At 42.5% G+C, this 20,222-nt stretch overlaps 2 protein-coding genes across 2 annotated transcripts in view; one reads left to right on the plus strand and one right to left on the minus strand.

Moving 5' to 3' along the window:
* The window catches only part of LOC126355491 (octopamine receptor Oamb-like), an 879,391-nt gene that overhangs the window by 72,032 nt on the left and 787,137 nt on the right, over positions 1-20,222 (minus strand). The gene's annotated exons all lie outside the window — the stretch shown is intronic.
* The window catches only part of LOC126353964 (protein yellow-like), a 62,827-nt gene continuing 43,144 nt past the window's right edge, over positions 540-20,222 (plus strand). Inside the window, exons 1-2 of the mRNA XM_050003269.1 lie at positions 540-717; positions 16,134-16,483. Coding sequence (XP_049859226.1) covers positions 16,150-16,483 — 334 coding nt within the window. The 5' untranslated portion in view covers positions 540-717; positions 16,134-16,149. The remainder of the gene's footprint in view (positions 718-16,133; positions 16,484-20,222) is intronic.

Genomic DNA, 20,222 nt, shown 5'->3' on the forward strand with positions numbered 1-20,222 from the left:
TTAGCAGAGTGGTCTAAGACGCTGCAGTGATGCACTGTGCCGCTGATCCCGGTGGAGGTTCGAGTCCTCCCTTTGGCATGGATGTGTGTGTGTTTGTCCTTAGGATAATTTACGTTAAGTGGTGTATAAGCTTAGGGACTGATGACCTTAGCAGTTAAGTCCCATAAGATTTCACAACCATTGGAACATTTTTTTGTTATATTTGAGTGCCATTTTTAGGCGAAAACAGTGTTGAGTAACACCTTTGCCGAATTTAAAATCTTCCTCACTACGTCTTCTTTTCACCGTACCATATGTATCGTAATGTCGCCACTTTTCTTCTAACATATTTTTACCGTAAAGAACTGAGGAAAACTACTGCATTATATCATTTTGTTTGTACCGGACAGCGGTAAGTCCCCGCCGCAAATTTATGAACAGACAAGGTGACCTTAGATACCGGCTTAGGTACTTTGGAATGTTACAAAAATAAGCTTCTGATAAGATTACGGTGGCAATGTCACCCTACTACTTTGACCTCTAAGGCGGCCGGCAGTTAGTAAAGAAAGTATATATTTTGAGTTGGAAACGCACTCGCCAGTACTTTGTAAAGCCTTGAATGGTATGTCACGGCAGTGAGTAAAATACCAAGTATCGCTGTGATAAGGGAATCAGTCACTGTTCACGAAGCTGCAGCTAATACAGAAAACTTTTGCGTTGTTGGATGACATCAAATCGGTAAGAAATCCAATTTCCTTTCTAAAATTGCATTATATAACTAAAAACCATACATGTTTGTTATTTATATCCCATTCATATTTTCATACCCAGGATATACAAAAGAAGCCGACAGCTCAAAAGGAAATTTGAAATTAGTGCCAGTATACCTTCTTGCTTTTGTTTTTACATTTGTATTCTATGTTACGGGAGTTTATTTGTTAAATATTTGTAGAACCTAGTATTTAATTTATACTGAAAGAAGTGAACCTGTACGAGTATGTGAAGTCTCCATTTCCGTGGGTAGCTAGTTACCTCATGAAATACAAATTGATTGTTAGTTATTGTTATCAGGCAGAATGTTCGATGGAGGATGAGACTTTCAACTCCTTGGATTATTAAATTTTATACCTTCTTGTTTTCTGTGACTTTGGCTGAGAGCTGATTGCATGAGTGACAGTAAATCGACAGTGTCGGTAGAGTTTTATGTACACGCGTTACGGATAGTGAACTCTACAGTGAACAGTAGATCATCCAAGTACGTGAACTACTGTACAAGTTTGCGAAGGTCGAGAACATGTCATACTAGCAGGACTAAGTTTACTTCTTGGAGGGGGTGGGGGACGGTTGTTATAGAGTAGTGTGGCCGTCCCGAGCAGTACTAAATACCGGCAGTCACGTTTTTGGTGGTGTTAGTTACGATGACAGTGGGATCTGCGGGAAGTGAATGCCGTTCGTCTTTCAAATCTGCTGGGAACGCCGACAGGCTCTGACGAAGAGGAGAGCAAGTGCAACAAGGTAAGTGAGAGCATTCGGCAGCCAGAATGAATCTCCTACTTGGCACTAGGGTGTGCTCTATTGCGAACCTTTCTCACAAATTTCGAACTGTACAGCGCAGCGTAACTCGAACAGGGACCTTTGTTAATGATGGTAATGCTCTTATCGGTTAAGCTGTCCAAGAACTACTGACAACGCGTATGTTATTCTTCAGTTGTGTTCGTGGTCAGAATCTGATTCATCGCTCGCTCTAAGTCTTACATGTGACACGAGGTTTGGATGACGGTACTGAGAATGCTACACACCAGCAGACAAACGTGTGATATTTTTACCACACTATGTTTCGGAACTGCGCTATTCTACTATCAAGCGCTCAACGCTTCTAAGTCACTAGGGACCGTCAGGCAATAAAACAATGCATCTTCGTTGCAAGGTTTTTACATTTGATGGTGTCTAATGTCATACAAGCTTTAAGCACGTGACAAAGGCGTAACGTAGTTCCGTAACATGCTGTGTAAAAATGCCACACGTCTGGAAAATGGTGCGGTGAGTATCGATTCATGGGACAGCTGTGTGATGACTTCATATCACATAAGGTTTGCGGAAGTGTGGTTGGGAGATCAAGCTGCAAGTGCTAAAACAAGTTCTTTTTAAGATATCATTCCACAGTACGCATCCCGCTACAACAGTATCGACCGCTAGGCTAAAATAGCCATTTATTTCGCTGAATATGTATGCATCACAGGTGTCATCTGTAGGGTGAAAAAAAAATTGCGAATGGTTGTTGGGCAGCAAACTGGTCATTTTTAGGATTCCGTGCGTCAATGGAAAAGTACGAAACCCTTGTAGGATGGAGTACGTATCAAGTAGAATTTTATATCACATGCTAATGCCTAGAGTATTGAATGTAACCTTCTAAGTCAATGCCACGTATGTCCCATACTTTGATACTCGTAAACTCATTCATCAAAACCAGTGGAGTACTTCCCGCTGGCGTAGAATCATGACATTCATTCTGCAATGAAAGGGAAAAATCGGAAAATTCAGAATTTTTATGATGTTAAATGAATATTTCTTGTCGTTTGTTATACGACTGCCTGTCTGCCCGTTTGTCTGTTAAAATGCCTTTTTCTCAGGAACAGATATACTTACCGTGATGTAATTTATGACTTACAGAGACCTATGAACCCTGGGTGGTGTACAAATGTTAGGCTTTTAGGTCAGTGCAATCAAAAATATGGCCATTTATGTCCCATGTTTTGATACTCGCAGACTTATTAGAACCTAAGTTGTACTTCCCACTGGCCTACAACCATGAAATTGGGCAAGACGCAATGTCTAATAATGCAAGTACAGGAAAAAAGTAGAAAACCGTGCATTTTCAGTTATATCACGAAAATCAATTCTTCTTTTGTAATCTGTTATTCGACTACAAACTTAAAATTATAACATTCCCGTCACCGATATCTTACCGGTATCAATGTCGATAATAAGCAAAAATCGTAGCGTCTCGACTCCTAGGAAGGAGGAACTGTCTATGTATGTAATTACTTTGGCATTGAACCCTCAGAGCGGAAGTCCTACTGACACCTGGCCAGTTTGTCAAGAGGCAACACGTGTCCAGAAACAAGTTTATTGCGGTCTTAGAAAAAGAGCCGTTTTCCGTTCTGCTAGGCATTATTAGCGTTCCGCTGAGGCAGTCCGAATATCCCTCTTACAATTGTGACCAATGGACTGCATAACACAGCGGGATACCAAAAACAAATCGAAATATTTCTTATGCCACCATTCTCATACCTCGACCTCCCACAGCTCCAATAATATGAATTTACTAAAAAGCTTCTCTCTTGAAAAATTACACATTTGCCGTACTGCAAGTCATTCCAAGCGTTGTCGTTTATTTTAACACACCTTGTGCAACAAAACAGGGGATTCGACTCTTAGACTGAGTGTGGAGGTGATTTTATTAGTAATCCCAGTGGTTCATTTTTAGTGTCATTTTGAAGTTAACCATGTCTGTATGTCATTTTTACCACTATTTAAAAGTTAGCCATGGCTGTTGCAGTCTGGCTGCAAAATTTATACTCCTCAGACAACATTAACGATAATCTGAGTAGACAGAGTTAAAGACATGCAACATAGTCAAATAAAATCGAGGAATGCCATACTAGCTCAAGAACAATATGAATTAAAACGAAACAATTAGGTAAATAAGAATATTTGGCAGCCAAGAAGGCGTGTTGTAATATTTTTATTTTATTTTATTGCGTCACTGACTGGTTCCGACAGGGTCTAGTTGTCATCTTCGGATTTATAATGTACCAGGAGAAAAACATTATTAAGATAACCAGCAAAACTGTGCCACCAGAATACAAGAGGATAAACAACAATTGTATACTGGTTGTAAAGTTATGTTGATTGTGTTAGTAATGTTTTTGTCGTGCTACATTATGGATCCCGAAATTAAAGTTCGGTCATGTCGGAACGGGTCATTGACGAAATACAATAAAATAAAAATATTAAAACACGCGATCTTGTCAGTCAAAAATTTTTATTTATCATATATCACATCGCGCCCAGAAACATGTGCACCTTGTGGAAAAATTAGAGTTTAACGTTACTAGGTCGATGACGACAGGTAGAGCTTGGAGAGTAACATCTTTTTTGTTTTGTTTCAAAAGCAAAGATAACGGAAATCAACACGTTTATACGAGGATTTCATCGGAGATCCTCTGTAATGACAATCTTGTGTTCTATCCACTGTGCCACCTCGCTTGGTAAGTGCATACGTTAGAAGGACATAGCCTGAAGAAAATATCTCAATGTAACTCATTATACCACTACTGACATATAATTTTTCTATTACGTATTCAAAAACTGGACCTAATCTGAACAACAATATACGCGTGTTGGAATCTTCAGAACTGCTAAAATCGAGCTTTCCCCACAGAAATTTTCATTATGGAGTGGTCTCTGGCCTCTATGATTTAAAGTAATACAATTACTCCAATACTAGAGACTGAAAGCTGTTATTGCGCTATAATCTATACTTAAGCGCATTCACTGAGTTCCCATGTGTAAGACAACAAATTGTTGTTGTTGTTGTGGTTGTGGTCTTCTGACCAGCGAATGGTTTGATGCAGCTCTCCATGCTACTCTCTACTGTGCAAGCTTCTTCATCTCCCAGTACTTACTGCAACCTACATCCTTCTGAATCTGCTTAGTGTATTCATCCCTTAGTCTCCCTCTGCGATTTTTACCCTCCACGCTGCCGTCCAATGCTACATTTGTCTTCCCTTGATGCCTCAGTACATGACCTATTAGCCGATCCCTTCTTCCAGTCAAGCTGGGTCACAATATTCTCTTCTCCCCAATTCTATTCAATACCTCTTCATTAGTTATGTGATCTACCCATCCAATCTTCAGCATTCTTCTGTAGCACCACATCTCGAAAGCTTCTATTCTCTTCCTGTCCAAACTATTTATCGTCCACGTTTCACTTCCATACATCGTTACACTCCATACAATTACTTTCGGAAACAACTTCCTGACACGTAAATCTATTCTCGATGTTAACAAAATTTCTCTTCTTCGGAAAGGGTTTCCTTCTCATTGCCAGTCTACATTTTATATCCTCTCTACTTCGACCATCGTCAGTTATTTTGCTGCCCAAATAGCAAAACTCATTTACAACTTTAAGTGTCTCATTTCCTAATCTAATGCCATCACCAGATTTTATTCTACTATTTTCCATTATCCTCGTTTTGCTTTTGCTGATGTTCCTCTTATATCCTCCTTTCAATACACTGTCCACCCCGTTCAACTGCTCTTCCAGATCCTTTGCTGTCTCTGACAGAATTACAATATCATCGGAGAACCCCAATGTTTTTATTTCTTCTCCATGAATTGTAATTCCTACTCCGAATGTTTCTTTAGTTTCCTGTATTTCTTGATCAATATACAGATTGAATAACATCGGGGAAAGGCTACAACCCTGTCTCACTCCTTTCCCAACCACTGCCTCCCTTTCATGCACCTCTACTCATATGACTTCCATCTGGTTTCTGTACAAACTGTAAACAGCCTTTCGCTCGCTGTATTTTGCCCTTCCAGCTTCAGATTTTGGAAGAGTATTCCAGTCAAAATTATCAAAAGCTTTCTCTAAGTCTATAAATGCTAGAAACGTAGGTTTGCCTTTCCTTAATCTGTGTTCTAAGATAAGTCGTATGGTCAGCATTACCTCACTTTCCAGTGTTTCTACGGCATCCAAACTGATCTTCCCAGACGTCGGCTTCTACCAGTTTTTCCATAGATCTGTTTAGAATTCGTGCCAGTGTTTTGCAGCCGTGACTTGTTAAACTGGTAATTCGGTAATTTTCACATCTGTCAACACCTGCCTTCTTTGGGATTGGAATTATTATATTCTTCTTGAAGTCTGAGGGTATTTAACCTGTCTCATACAGCTTGCTCACCAGATGGTAGGGTTTTGTCAGGGCTCTCCCACAGCTAACAGTAGCTCTAATGGAAAGTTGTCTACTCCCGGGGCCTTATTTCGACGGACGTCTTTCAGTGCGCCACCAAACTCTTCACGCAGTATCATATCTCCCATTTCATCTTCATCTACATCCTCTTCCATTTCCATAATATTGTGCTCAAGTATATATCCCTTGTATAGACCCTCTATATACTCCTTCCACCTTTTTGCTTTCGCTTCTTTGCTAAGAACTCGATTTCCATCTGAGCTCTCAATATTGGTACAAGTGGTTCTCTTTTCTCCAAAGTTCTCTTTTTAATTTTCCTGTAGGCAGTACCTATCTTACCCCTAGTGACACATGCCTCTACATCCTTAAATTGTTCTGTTGCCATCAGTGCTTAGCCATTTTGCACTTCCTGTCGATCTCATTTTTGAGACACTTGTTATCCTTTTTGCCTGCTTTATTTACTGCATTTATACATTTCTCTTTTCATCAGTTAAATTCAATATATCTTCTGTTACCCAAGGATTTCTACCAGTCCTCGTCTTTTTACCTGCTTGATCCTGTGCTGCCTTTATTATTTCATATCTCAAAGCTACCCATTCTTCTTCTGCTGTATTTCTTCCCCCCCCCCCCCTCCACCCCCCACCCCCTCCCGCTCTTGTCAGTCATTCCCTAATGCTCTGCATGAAACTCTCTACGGCCTCTGGTTCTGTCAATTTGTCCAGGCCCCATCTCCTTAAATTCCCACCTTTTTGCAGTTTCTTCACTTTTAATCTACCGTTAATAGCCATTCCTTACCCCCCTTTGCATATTCACCTACTACGTTACTTTCCCTCCTTTTTCCTATTATCGAATTCCAGTTACCCATGACTATTAAATTTTAGTCTCCCTTCACTATATGGATAATTTCTTTTGCCTCATCATACATTTCATCAATCTCTTCGTTATCTTCGGAACTAGTTGGCATATTAACTTGTACTACTGTGGTAGGCGTGAGCTTCGTATCTATCTTGGCCACAATAGTGCGTTTACTATGAACTTACACGCATTCCAACTTTTTTATTCATTATTTAACCTACTCCACCAACACCCCTACTTGATTTTGTATTTGTATCCCTGTATTCACCTGACCAGAAGTCTTGTTCCTCCTGCCACCGAACTTCACTAATTCCCACTATATCTAACTTTAACCTATCCATTTCCCTTTTTAAACTTTGCAACCTACCTGCCTAATTAAGAGATCTGACATTCCACTCTCCGATCCGTAGAATGCCAGTTCTCTTTCTCCTTATAACGGATTCCTCCTCATTAGTCCCCGCCCGGTGTTCCTTATGGGGGACAATTTTACCTCCGAAATATTTTACCCAAGAGGACGCCATCATCATTTAACCCTACTGTAAAGCTGCATACCTTCGGGAAAAGTTACGGCTGTCTTTTCCCCTTGCTTTCAGCCGTTCGCAGTACCAGCACACCAAGGCCGTTTTGGTTAGTGCCACAAGGCCAGATCAATCATCCAGACTGATATCAGTGCAATTACTGAAAAGGCTGCTGCCCCTCTTCATGAACCACACGTTTGTTTGGCCTCTTAACAGACACCCCTCTATTGTGGTTGCACCTACGGTACGGCTATCTGCATCGCTGAGGCACGTAATCTTCCCCACCAAGGGCAGGGTCCATTGTTTATAGGGTGTAATAGTGTAAAAATACCGATTTATAAAACAAAGCCTTTGACGAAGCATCATAATTAACATAAAGAGAGAAAGAGAGTCATCCTGAAGATTTGTGAAACAGAAAGCCACATGTGTACTGCTCGCTACTCGAGGCAATGAGTGCGACAGCGAACGTTTTGCACAATGGGTCAATGTGGGACCTTTGTCTCCATGGATGAATCCACTTAAGCTGTAAGGGCGTCAGCAGACGACGTGCAGTATCTCGAGAAATTTATACCTGCTGTGGAAATTTGTTGGATCCACTAACTTCCGTCTATTTCTCTCGTAGGAAAGTGACTATACATGTGTACATGTGGGACAAAAATAGCCAACACTGACAACGGTCAGTATAATTTGCGGAAATGCAAACTGCATTCCATGTATTTTCGTAATTGCTAGGAACGTCGAACGATGCAGATAATTTGCCTTGGGAAATCTTTATACAAACAATCGTGTAGCATGTCGGTCGTTTCCTTCAGTTTTGTGCTACAGAAGCAACGTATCGCTCATTTCGTCACTTGTGTGCTTGTACATGTCACTAAGCTTCCCGCAGTGTTACCGCAATGGTACATCTCCTTAGCATTGTGAGAACCGTGGACACCGATCAGCCACAACATTATGACGATTCAGCTAATAGCCGATATGCCCAACTTTGGCACGGAGAAACACGGCGATGCGCCATGATGTGTAAGCAATAATGTCCTAGTAGGCTGCACCACGTATGCATACACAAGTCACTTAATGTCCGTAAATTCTGGGGAGGGGGCCGATGAGCTCTTATGCCACGCGCAATCACTTCTTAGATGTGTTCCGCCGGGTTCAGGTCTCGCGAGTTGAGGGGCCAGCGTATCAACTAGAACTCCCCACTCTTTTCCTCGAACCACTCCCTCACACTCCTGGCCTTGTGACAAGGTGCATTATCTTGTTGAAAAATGCCACTGCTGTTGGGAAACGCAATAGTCAGGAAGTGGCGTACGTGGTCTGCAACCAGTGTACAATATTCCTTGGCCGTGATGGTGCCTTGCACGAGCTCCGCTGTACCTACGGATGCCCACGTGAATATTCCCCAGGGCATAATGGGGCTTGTCTCCATCCCGCAGTGCAAGTGTCATGGAGGTGTTTCCCTGGAGGGTGTCGGATTCGCACCCTCTCATCTACATTAGTAAGAAAGCGTCCGATTCAACACTGGCATTGCGCCAACATCCAGAGCCGATGGTAATGTGCCCATTTCAGTCGTGGAGTTAACATTGGCTCATGCATTGGTCGTCGGCTGCGGAGGCCCTTCGTTAGGAGTGTTCAAGGCACTATATGTACAAATACACTTGTACCTTGCCTAGCATCAGAGTCTGATGTTAATTCCGCAACAGTTCGCCGCCTGTCCACATTTACCAGTCTGTTCAGCTTACGACGTCCGACACCTGTAATGAGGGGTGGCAGGCCGAACGTACGACGTCTGATCGTGATTTCAGCTTGGTTTCGTCACGTATTGAAGACATTTACCATAGCACTCTTGGAACACCCGACACGTTGTGCAGGTTCTGAAATTCTTTTGCTTTGCTTTCGGTCAAACTCAGATAGGTCGCGCTTCTTCCCCATTCTGCACACGGATAGCACGCTCGACGGTACTACATGTATCGTGCATGTGTCTGACTGGCAGTCATACCTGGGCAGGTGACGCCGTACGGGTTTACATCGATAGTAGGTCGGCCGGCCGCGGTGGTCTCGCGGTTCTAGGCGCGCAGTCCGGAACCGTGCGACTGCTACGGTCGCAGGTTCGAATCCTGCCTCGGGCATGGATGTGTGTGATGTCCTTAGGTAGGTTAGGTTTAAGTAGTTCTAAGTTCTAGGGGACTATTGAGCACAGCAGTTGAGTCCCATAGTGCTCAGAGCCATTTGAACCATTTGATAGTAGGTCGGCGGTTATAATGTTCTGGGTGATCAGTGTGTGAGTACAACGCAGACCCAGGAATGATACTCATTAGGCAGAGTCCAAGGACACACTTTACACTAAACGGTTGCCTAACTATTCAAGATAGCAAACACATTCTGAGGAAGTTCTGACACCACTGTTCCGAAATTTCGAAGCCCCATGGTGCGGAAACTATAGTTCTCTGAGCAGGGTTTCGCTCTGGACAACAGAGTTTCTCGGCCCGCACAACAACAGAGGCATTGCCGGTGATTTACGTTGTACTCTACATAGTTAAGTCCTCGCTGATATGTAAAAAGAAAAGCGAGTAGTGACTGATGTTAAGACTTACGGGAACGGTTGTTATCAACAACGACTCCGTATAATTGCCGCGTGTCTTGTTTACTGGAGAAGGTTAAAGCAAACTGACAGTCAAGCAGAATGCAGGCTGGCGTTATCGTGGAGTAGCAATACTTCACGTAACTTTCCTGGCCGTTGTTCTTCCATTGCGCCTGCAAGACGTCTCAGCGTTTGACAATAAATGCCTACAGCGATGATTACATGTCCAGAAATCAGTTCGTAGTACACTCCACCTTCGCTATTCCACCAGACGCATAACTATCTTTTGTGGAAGTGCACAGGTCTTTGTACGGGGAGTTGCTGCTTTGTTTGGGCTCAACCATAACCTTATATTATCATAAAGACACCATCACCAGTAATGGTCCGTTTTGTTCAAAAGCGAACTGATGACGAGCAAGCGGAGATGCACATATTTCCACCGTTTGCCTTCTGTGATTTTGGCAAATACCAAATTTTTAAACTTCTCATTTGCATGCAAATGTCGCATGATAGTGGAATGATTACAATCCATCGCATTTGTCAGTTCTCAAGTACATTGTCATAGATCATGGTGGATTAATGCGTTTAAACCATCTTCATCAAACCCGAAGGTCTTCCAGAATGCGGAGTGTCACTGATGCCAGAACGATTCTCCTTAAAACAAGAAAACTGTTTTCCTGCCATACTCAGTCTAATAGCATTATCCTCAAACACGCCGCAAGTATTTCTGCCCTCCGCTGCTGTCAACCTTCTACTGAACTCAGACAGAAGAATATGTCGGAAACGTTCCCATTACTCCAGTTGCCACTCTATTTTCTAGAGTCCACAGCTGCACTCACTGTCTACAGGTGACAAGATGAGAATATGAAAAGTGAAATATTGTGGTTGTAGAGGTCTTCAGTCCTGAGATTGGTTTGATGCAGCTCTCCACACTTCCCTATCCTGTGCAAGTTTCTTCATCTCGCAGTACCTACTGCAACCTATATCCTTCGGAATCTGCTTAGTGCATTCATCTCTTTGGCTCCCTCTACGATTTTTACCCTCCACACTGCCCTCCAACGCTAAATTTGTGATCCCTTGATGCCTCAGAACATGTCCTACCAATCGGTCCCTTCTTCTCGTCAAGTTGTGCCACAAACTCCTCCCGAATCCTATTCAATAACTCCTCATTAGTTATGTGATCTACCCATCTAATCTTCAGCATTCTTCTGTAGCACCACATTTCGAAAGCTTCTATTCTCTTCCTGACCAAACTATTTATCGTCCATGTTTCACTTCCATACATGGCTACACTCCATGCAAATACTTTCAGAAACGACATCCTGACACTTAAATCTTTACTCCATGTTTACAAATGTTTCTTCTTCAGAAACGCTTTCCTTGCCACTGCCAGTCTACATTTTATATCTTCTCTACTTCGACCATCATCAGTTATTTTGCTCCCCAAATAGCAAAACTCCTTTACTACTTTAAGTGTCTCATTTCCTGAGTTCCCAGTTTATGTGATGGCTCTAAGCTTGTTGACACCAGTGCATACCAATTTAAATTGAATATTACAGCACTGAGAATGGTCACTAAGTGACCGAAAATCGATTTTGCGCTTAATAAAACAAAAAAATACGACCAATGCTGTCTCTCCTTCTAAGGATATCCATTATCTGGTCGTGGTGCACAGAACACTCCATGGGGTCCCCAATAAATTCAATTTTTCTTCTGTTACCCAAGGATTTCTACTAGCCCTCGTCTTTTTACCTAATTGATCTTCAGCTGCCTTCACTACTTCATCCCTCAGAGCTACCCATTCTTCCTGCTACTGTACATCTTTCCCCCACTGCTGTCAATTGTTCCCTTAAGCTCTCCCTGAAACTCTGTACAACCTCTGGCTTAGTCAGGTTACCAGGTCCCATCTCCTTAAATTCACACGTTTTTGCAGCTTCTTCCATTTTAATCTGCAGTTCATAACCAACAGATTGTGGTCAGAGTCCACATCTGCCCCTGGAAATGTCTTACAATTTAAAACCTGGTTCCTAAATCTATTATATAATCTATCTGAAACCTGACAGTATCTCCAGGCTTCTTTCGTGTGTACAATCTTCTTTTATGATTCTTGAACCAAGTGTTACCTATGAATAGGTTGTGCTCTTTGCAAAATTCTACCAGGCGGCATCCTCTTTCATTTCTTTCCCCCAATCCATATTCACCTACTACGTTTCGTTCTCTGGCTTAGTCCGTTTATACAGGTCCCATCTCCTTAAATGCACACCTTTTTGCAGTATCTTCAGTTTTAAACTACAGTTTTTAACGAATAGATTGTGGTCAGAGTCCACATCTGCCCCTGGAAATGTCTTACAATTTAAAACCTGGTTCCTAAATCTCTGTCTTACCATTATATAATCTATCTGATACCTTTTAGTATCTCCGGGATTATTCCATGTATACAACCTTCTTTTATGATTCTTGATCCAAGTGTTACCTATGATTAGGTTGTGCTCTGTGCAAAATTCTACCAGGCAGCTTCCTCTTTCATTTCTTAGCCCCAATCCATATTCACCTACTATGTTTCCTACTCTCCCTTTTCCTACACTCGAATTCCAGTCACCCATGACTATTAAATTTTCGTCTCCCTTCACTATCTGAATAATTTCTTTTATCTCATCATACATTTCATCAATTTCTTCATCGTATGGAGAGCTAGTTGGCATATAAACTTGTACACTGTAGTAGGTGTGGGCTTCGTGTCTCTCTTGTCCACAATAATGCGTTCATTATGCTGTTTGTAGTAGCTTCCCCGCACGCCTATTTTTTTATTCATTATTAAACCTACTCCTGCATTACCTCTATTTGATTTTGTATTTATAACCCTGTATTCACCTGCCCAAAAGTCTTGTTCCTCATGCCACCGAACTTCACTAATTCCCACTATATCTAACTTTAACCTAACCATTTCCCTTTTAAATTTCCTAACCTACCTTCTCGATTAGGGGATCTGACATTCCACGCTCCGATTCGTAGAACGCCAGTTTTCTTTCTCCTGATAACAACGTGCTCTTGAGTAGTCCCCGCCCGCAGATCCGAAAGGGGGACTATTTTACCTCCGGAATATTTTACCCAAGAGGACGCCATAATCATATAACCATACAGTAAAGCTGCATGCCCTCGGGAAAAATTACGGCTATAGCTTCCCCTTGCTTTCAGCCGTTCGCAGTACCAGAACAGCGAGTCGGTTTTGGATATTGTTACAAGGCTAGATCAGTCAATGATCCATACTGTTGTCCATGCAACTGCTGAAAAGGCTGCTGCCCCTCTTCAGGAACCACACGTTTGTCTGGCCTCTCAACAGATACCCCTCCGTTGTGGTTGCACCTACGGTACGGCCATCTGTATCGCCGAAGCACGCAAGCCTCCCCACCAGCGACAAGGTCCATGGTTCACGGGGGGAAAACTGAAATAGCAACGTTAAACTACACATAAAAGTGACCATCGAAAATAGACCCATAGTAACCTTATTATCAAGATGAAAAAAAGAAACGCTACGGACTTAGGCCCCAATGCAATACTTCCGTCTATGGCATATCAATGTAAAAAAAAGTTTACCATTCACTACATACAGTTAGAGGTCTCCGCATCCACATCCATACCAGGATGGCTGTTATCCGTATCCACATTCGTGGTTAACAAAGAACTTGTAGACCACTTTAACATGATACATTAGTCGGAATTTTTGACGTAGGCTTGCCTGAAACTTTGTCTGACGAAGTCGGACGCTGTGAAGTGTCTTTCTATAATGTAAGATTTCAGAGGCCATGTTATTTTAATACAGCATAAATTTGATAGGTTCCGTAACTCACAACTTCTTGTCGTAGTTACTGAAACGGAGTTTATATAATTTTCCAATTAGTTTCGCCGCAACATTGTGAAGTCAAGTGAAGTCGTATTACACGTTCTCATCATATAAACTGTTAGATGTTAGTCATCTAATTCGTTTATCAAACATTGAACCAAAACATTATGATCACTCGCTTAACAGCATGTTGCTCACAGTACAGCAGCTATTTTCTATGGTGTGAATTCGACTAGTTCTCCATGATTTTCCGGAAATACGTTTCAACTGATGTGTAAGTACAGGTCACACAAATTCCATAAGTTACGAATAAATGGTTTGTGAGCGCAGACCTTGAGCCCTATTGCGTTCTAATGTAACCTGGAGAGGTTTCTGAGGCGTATACAACACGTGGAGGATCTTCAGCTGCAATCCAGTCCCATCGCCTTACAAAGAAAGAGAGGTGTATTAAATGAAAATCATATTTTCAATCGGACACTGTTATTAGTAGCAGTGAAGGAGTTGCCACCATTTGAATTCATCATTTGATGGGTTCCGTCACACTTGAAGCAGCCGTGTGTAGACGCCGTCAGTTCCTGTTTTAAGGTGTTTCGCTGTAGAAAGCTCATGGCTCCTTCGATCGTGGTTGTTGTGCTTTTACAGTGTTTGCACGACGAGCAACCAGTGCTGCGATGCCATGCATCCTAATGCGGTAGTATTTGTCGTGCCGCCCCTGCTATGTGTTCATTTTACGTGGCTCCTCATATCTGATAACTTTATTCCGTGACTTTCGTTTCCCGAAATTTCGTGGCTTTCGTTTCCCAGAATTGCCAGTGTTCCGATTATTGCTCTCTCTAGGGACTGGACGAGTTTTCATTTGTTTCTCAATGTTCTTCCATGTACTGTTCTTGTTGTACACCAGGGCGACAGATTGCCAACTAATCCAGAATCGTGGGTTGGCTAAGTTCCAAGTCTACTTTGCATTCACCGTGTTTTATTATCGATATATTTGATTTTATTTCAATTCATAGTCTGCTTTTGGTCTGTTATCCCTATCTCCTTCATTAATTAAGTTATTAATCCAAGCAATGGAAACACCTGCTGTATGAGGAAAGAGCTGATATTTCAACGGTCAGGTGACAGAAGATCGCCACACGAGAGTACCTTTATCTACCGATAGGGAAATAGTCGCAGGTAGCACATGTCATTTTCATCCAATCAATGAATACAGTAACTACACCAGATGTGTTCTACTGGGTTCAGATTAGGTGAATCGCCACTAAGTTTCTTAGCATTTCTTAATTTTCCCTGATCACTATAGCTCAGAAACGAAACATTAGAACAGCATCTATTTTCCTGTGGTATTCCTATCGGCGTAATATTAAATACAAGCTACTTTCTGACTACTTAGCAAAGTGAGAGACCTACGGATCACTTGCATCCCTTGATGCTTGATGTCTTCCCTGATGGCGGTGACATCTTCCACTAGGAAAACACTGTCGTGTCAAAAGGCCAGATAGGTGCTAAATTGGTCTGAGGAGCAAGATACTTAATTTACTTTGATATCTTGGCGACCAAGATAATAGAATTAAGGTGGTGCTTCATGTTTCAGATAAAATATAATTAAATGAGTAATATTACGCATATGAGATCAATGATGTATGAATTACTCCAAATTAAATACTTGCACGAGAATCTTACGTCGATCTTTGGACAAAAACAATGTTGTTAAAATCTCTTCCAGTAGATGATTAAAACAATACAAAACAAAATAGAAAAGGTCAACTCTAGAACCATGCCATCTGACTTTCATCGCTTGGAATGAACTGCTTTATAAAAAATCAGGTTGTTGTAAGTGCATACACAATGAATGCGAAGGTAAAACCTGTCTCTACGTAATCTACGCCTCTGAGTCCACATACAGAACCGTAATTTTTATATAATGGTGTCATACTTCATATCCACACAAGATTATTTATCTTACACATCAGAGAGAGTTCTTCGACGGAAACGTTGGACAGCTTGTTACTTCCTCCATCTCGCGAAATGCCCGTGACGAGAAAATTCGAGATATTAGAGCTAATACAGTGGCTTACCGACAATCAGTGTTCCCACGCGCCATTCGTTAATGGAACAGGGGAGGGGGTGTGTGTGTTTTTTTGGGGGGGGGGGGGGGGGGAATGGAGGGTGGATCATTTGGTGGCACCAGAAATACGCTCCACCACACATCGTTAGGCAGTTTGGAGAATGATGTAGATCCAGATAATAAAATATTTAGTACTGAATATTTAAAAGGTATGTAAATGGTACAGTGCACTCTTGATTATTACATTAAAGGCTTTGGACAGCATTGGCGTTTAAAGCTCATATGGCTAATGGTCGTGACCTGGATCTTACATTCTTTTCAGCTGAGGACGCAAGAGAATGACAAGTCGCCTGTGTACCGCTAGTTTCCTGCTGCTTATGCTGTTGGTAGCTTGCAATGCCCACCAAAAGAGGACAAACGTCAGGAGACAGGGTAATCTCAAGAAGCACCCGACACTGTTAACCAGCAAGACGGTAAAACACGTCAACTCGGGCAGAGCAGTTCTGGCAGGCAGCAGAAGGACAAAGAGTGGAGCATCAAGCAGTCCAGAACTAGTGACCCTCAAGGCGATCAAAGTGGCCACATTCTACTTCTCTAACGACACAGAGGAACAGCAGCTGAAGGACAGCGGCGCCTACGACAGCAAATCGGTGTTACCGTATGACGTAACAGGTCAGTGCTGCTGGTGACACTCTACTATCTTTAATCCACGATTTTGTGGGTGTGTGGAGAGAGAGAGAGAGAGAGAGAGAGAGAGAGAGAGAGAGAGAGAGAGAGAGACAGAGAGACAGAGAGAGTCATCAGTCTTCTGACTGGTTTGATGCAGCCCGCTACGAATTCCTCTCCTGTGATAATTTCTTTTTCTCAGAGCAGAGTAGCACATATAAACTACGTCCTCAATTATTTAACGAGTGTTTGCCAGTCTGTCTTCGTCTACAGCTTTCAACCCCTACAGCGCCCTCTAGTACCATGAAAATTTTTCGGTAATGTCTTAACGTATGTCCTGTCAGCTTGTCCATTCTTAATGTCGGTGTTTTCCATATATTCGTTCCCTCTCCAATTCTGCAGAGAATCTCCCCATTCCTTACCTTATCAGCCCATCTAATTTTTGACATCCTTCTGTAGCACCCTATCTCAGATGCTTCTGTTCCGGTTTTCCCAAAGTCCGTGTTCCACTACTGTACAATACTGTGCTCCAAACGTACATTCCCAGAAATTTCTACGTCAAATTAAAGCCTTTCTTTTATAGTAGTAGAATTCTCTTGTCCAGGAATTGTGCTTTTGATGCCCTCCTGGCTCCGTCATCGGTTATTTTGCTGCCTAGGTAGCAAAAGTACTTAACCTCATCTTCTTTGTGATCACCAGTCTTGATGTTAAGTTCCTCATTGTTTCATTTCGACTACTTCTCATGTCTTTATTCGATTTTCTCTCAATCCATATTCTATTCTCATTAAAATCTTCGTTCCATTCAACACATCCTATATTTCTTTTTCAATTTCACTTAAGGTGGTAATGTCATCAGCGAATCCTTTCATCCTGAATTACAGTCCCACTTTAGAAACTGTCATTTTAGTTGCCTCGTTATATGATGGAGGCAAATGACACCGTGAATCCTGCAAGGCCGTACATTAATCAGTCAGAGTACGAGGGGATGAAGATCTCTTCTGAACAGCAAGCTGCGAGGCATCCCAAATATGCTCATTAATGTTCTTCTCTGGGAACATTGGTGGCCAACAGAAGCGTTCAAACTCAGGAGAGTGTTCCTGGAACCACTCTGTAGCAATCCTGGACGTGTAGGGGAATCCCATTGTCCTGCTGGAATTCCCCAACTCCGTCGGATTGCACAATGAACATGAATGGATGCAGGTGATTAAACACGAGGCTGAGTCGTATCTGGACGTATCAGGCATCAATATCCCTCCAACTACTCATGCCCTACATCATTACAGCCCCTCCACCAGCTTGAATAGTCACCTACGGACATGCAGGGTCCATTGGTTGATGAGTTTCTCTCCATACCCGTACATCTCCATCTGCTCGATACAATTTGAAACACGACTTGTCCGAATAGGCAACATTTTTCCGATCATGAACAGTCCAATGTCGATTTCGACGGTCCCAGGCGAGGTGTACAGCTTTTTTGGTGCAGTCATCAAGGGAACTCTAGTGGGCCTTCGGCTCCTAAAGCCCATATCGACGCTGTTTCGTTGAGTGCTGACACCTGTTGATGGCCCAGCACTGAAATCTGCGGCAATCTGCGGAAGAGTTGCACTTCTTTCGCGTTGAGCGATTCTCTTTAGTCGTCGTTGGTCCCTTTCCTGCAGGAGCTTTTTTTAGCTGCAACAATGTAGGAGATGTGAAGTTTTACCGGATGCCTGACATTCACGGTACACTCGTTAAATGATTGTACGGGAAATTCTAGACTTTATCGCTACCTCGGAGATGCTGTGTCCCATCTCCCGTGTCCTACTATAACACCACGTTCAAACTCACTTAAATCTTGAAAAACTGCGATTGTTCTCGTGGCAGCAGTAATGGATCTAGCAACTACGCCAAACGCTTGTCATATTGGTGTTGTCGTCTGCCGCGCCGTATTCTGCATGTTTACATATCACTAGTTGAATAAGTATGCCTACAAAAGTTTCTTTGACTCTTCAGTGTATATGCTGATACAGTCTTTCCGGCGATCATTTCTTTTTCGATTTCTTCACATTTTTCATGCAGCCATTTCGACTAATCTTCCCTGCACTTCCTATTTATTTCAGTCCTATGTAACCTGTATCTCTGTATTCCTCAATTTCCCTGAACATTTTTTTACTTTCATCTTTCATCGATAAACTGATGTATTTCGTCTGTTACCCAAGACACCTTCACAGTAACTTTCATAGTACCTACGTTTTTCTTTTCAGCTTCAGTGGTTGCCCTATTTACGGATGTACATTTCTCTTCTACTGAATTGCCAAGTGAGCTATTCGTTATTGCAGTATCTACAGCCTTGCACAATTTCAAGCGTATCTCTTCACTACTTAGTCCTACCGTATCCCACTTCCTTGCTCACTGATACTTCTTGACTAGTGTCTACAGCCCACTCTTCGTCACTATTCAAATGGTTCAAATGGCTCAGAGCACTTTCCTTGCTCACTGATACTTCTTGACTAGTGTCTACAGCCCACTCTTCGTCACTATTCAAATGGTTCAAATGGCTCAGAGCACTATGGGACTTAACTTCTGAGATCATCAGTCCACTTGTACTTAGAACTACTTAAACCTAACTAACCTAAGGACATCACACACATCCATATCTGAGACAGGATTCGAACCTGCGACCGTAGCGGTCGCGCAGTTCCAGACTGCAGCGCCTAGAACCGCTTGGCCATCCTGGCCGGCTCGTCAATATTAAATGGATATCTGAGTGTATATCTGCTCATGGGTACACCTTGAAATCCAGTATCTGATCTCAAAAGCCCCACCTGACTGACGTAGTCCAACTGAAATCGTCTTTTCAAAGTATTCCTTCCACTCTTGTCAGTCTTGATCAGAGTATTCGCTATTAGTAGCTGAAATTTATTGTAAAACTCAATTACTCTTTCTTCTCTCTCATTCATAACACAAAGTCCAATTCTCCCGTAACCCATTCTTCTATTCCTTCCTACCTTCTATGCCTTCCTACCTACTTATTCCAATCCCACATGACTGTTAGATTTTCATGTTCCTTTAAGTATTGAAGTAGCTGTTTCGTATTCTCATATACTTTCTTTACCTCTTCATCTTCAGATTATGACTTTGGCGTATACACACTATGTGATCAAAAGTATTCGGACACCTGTCTGACAATGGCTCACAATTTCGTGGCGCCCTTCATAGGTAATACTGGAATTCAACATGGTGTGGGCCCACCCTTAGCCTCGATGACAGCTTCCACTCTCGCAGGCATACGTTCTATCAGGTGCTGGAAGATTTCTGGGGGAATTGCAGCCCATTCTTCACGGAGAGCAGTACTGAGGAGAGGTATCGATGTCGGTCGGTGAGACCTGGCAAGAAGTCGGCGTTCCAAAACATCCCAAAGCTGTTCTATAGGATGGTTCAAGTGGTTCAAATGGCTCTGAGCACTATGGGACTCAACTGCTGTGGTCATTAGTCCCCTAGAACTTAGAACTACTTAAACCTAACTAACCTAAGGACATCACACACATCCATGCCCGAGGCAGGATTCGAACCTGCGACCGTAGCAGTCGCACGGTTCCGGACTGCGCGCCTAGAATGTTCTATAGGATTCAGGTCAGGAGTCCGTGCAGGCCAGTCCTTTACAGGGATGTTATAGTCGTGTAACCACGCTGACACAGGCCGTGCATTAAGAACAGGTGCTCGATCGTCTTGAGATATCTAATCGCGACCCCCGAATTGTTCTTCA

The sequence above is a fragment of the Schistocerca gregaria genome, chromosome 3 (genome assembly GCF_023897955.1).
Source record: "Schistocerca gregaria isolate iqSchGreg1 chromosome 3, iqSchGreg1.2, whole genome shotgun sequence".
NCBI classification, from domain to species: Eukaryota; Metazoa; Arthropoda; class Insecta; order Orthoptera; family Acrididae; genus Schistocerca; species Schistocerca gregaria.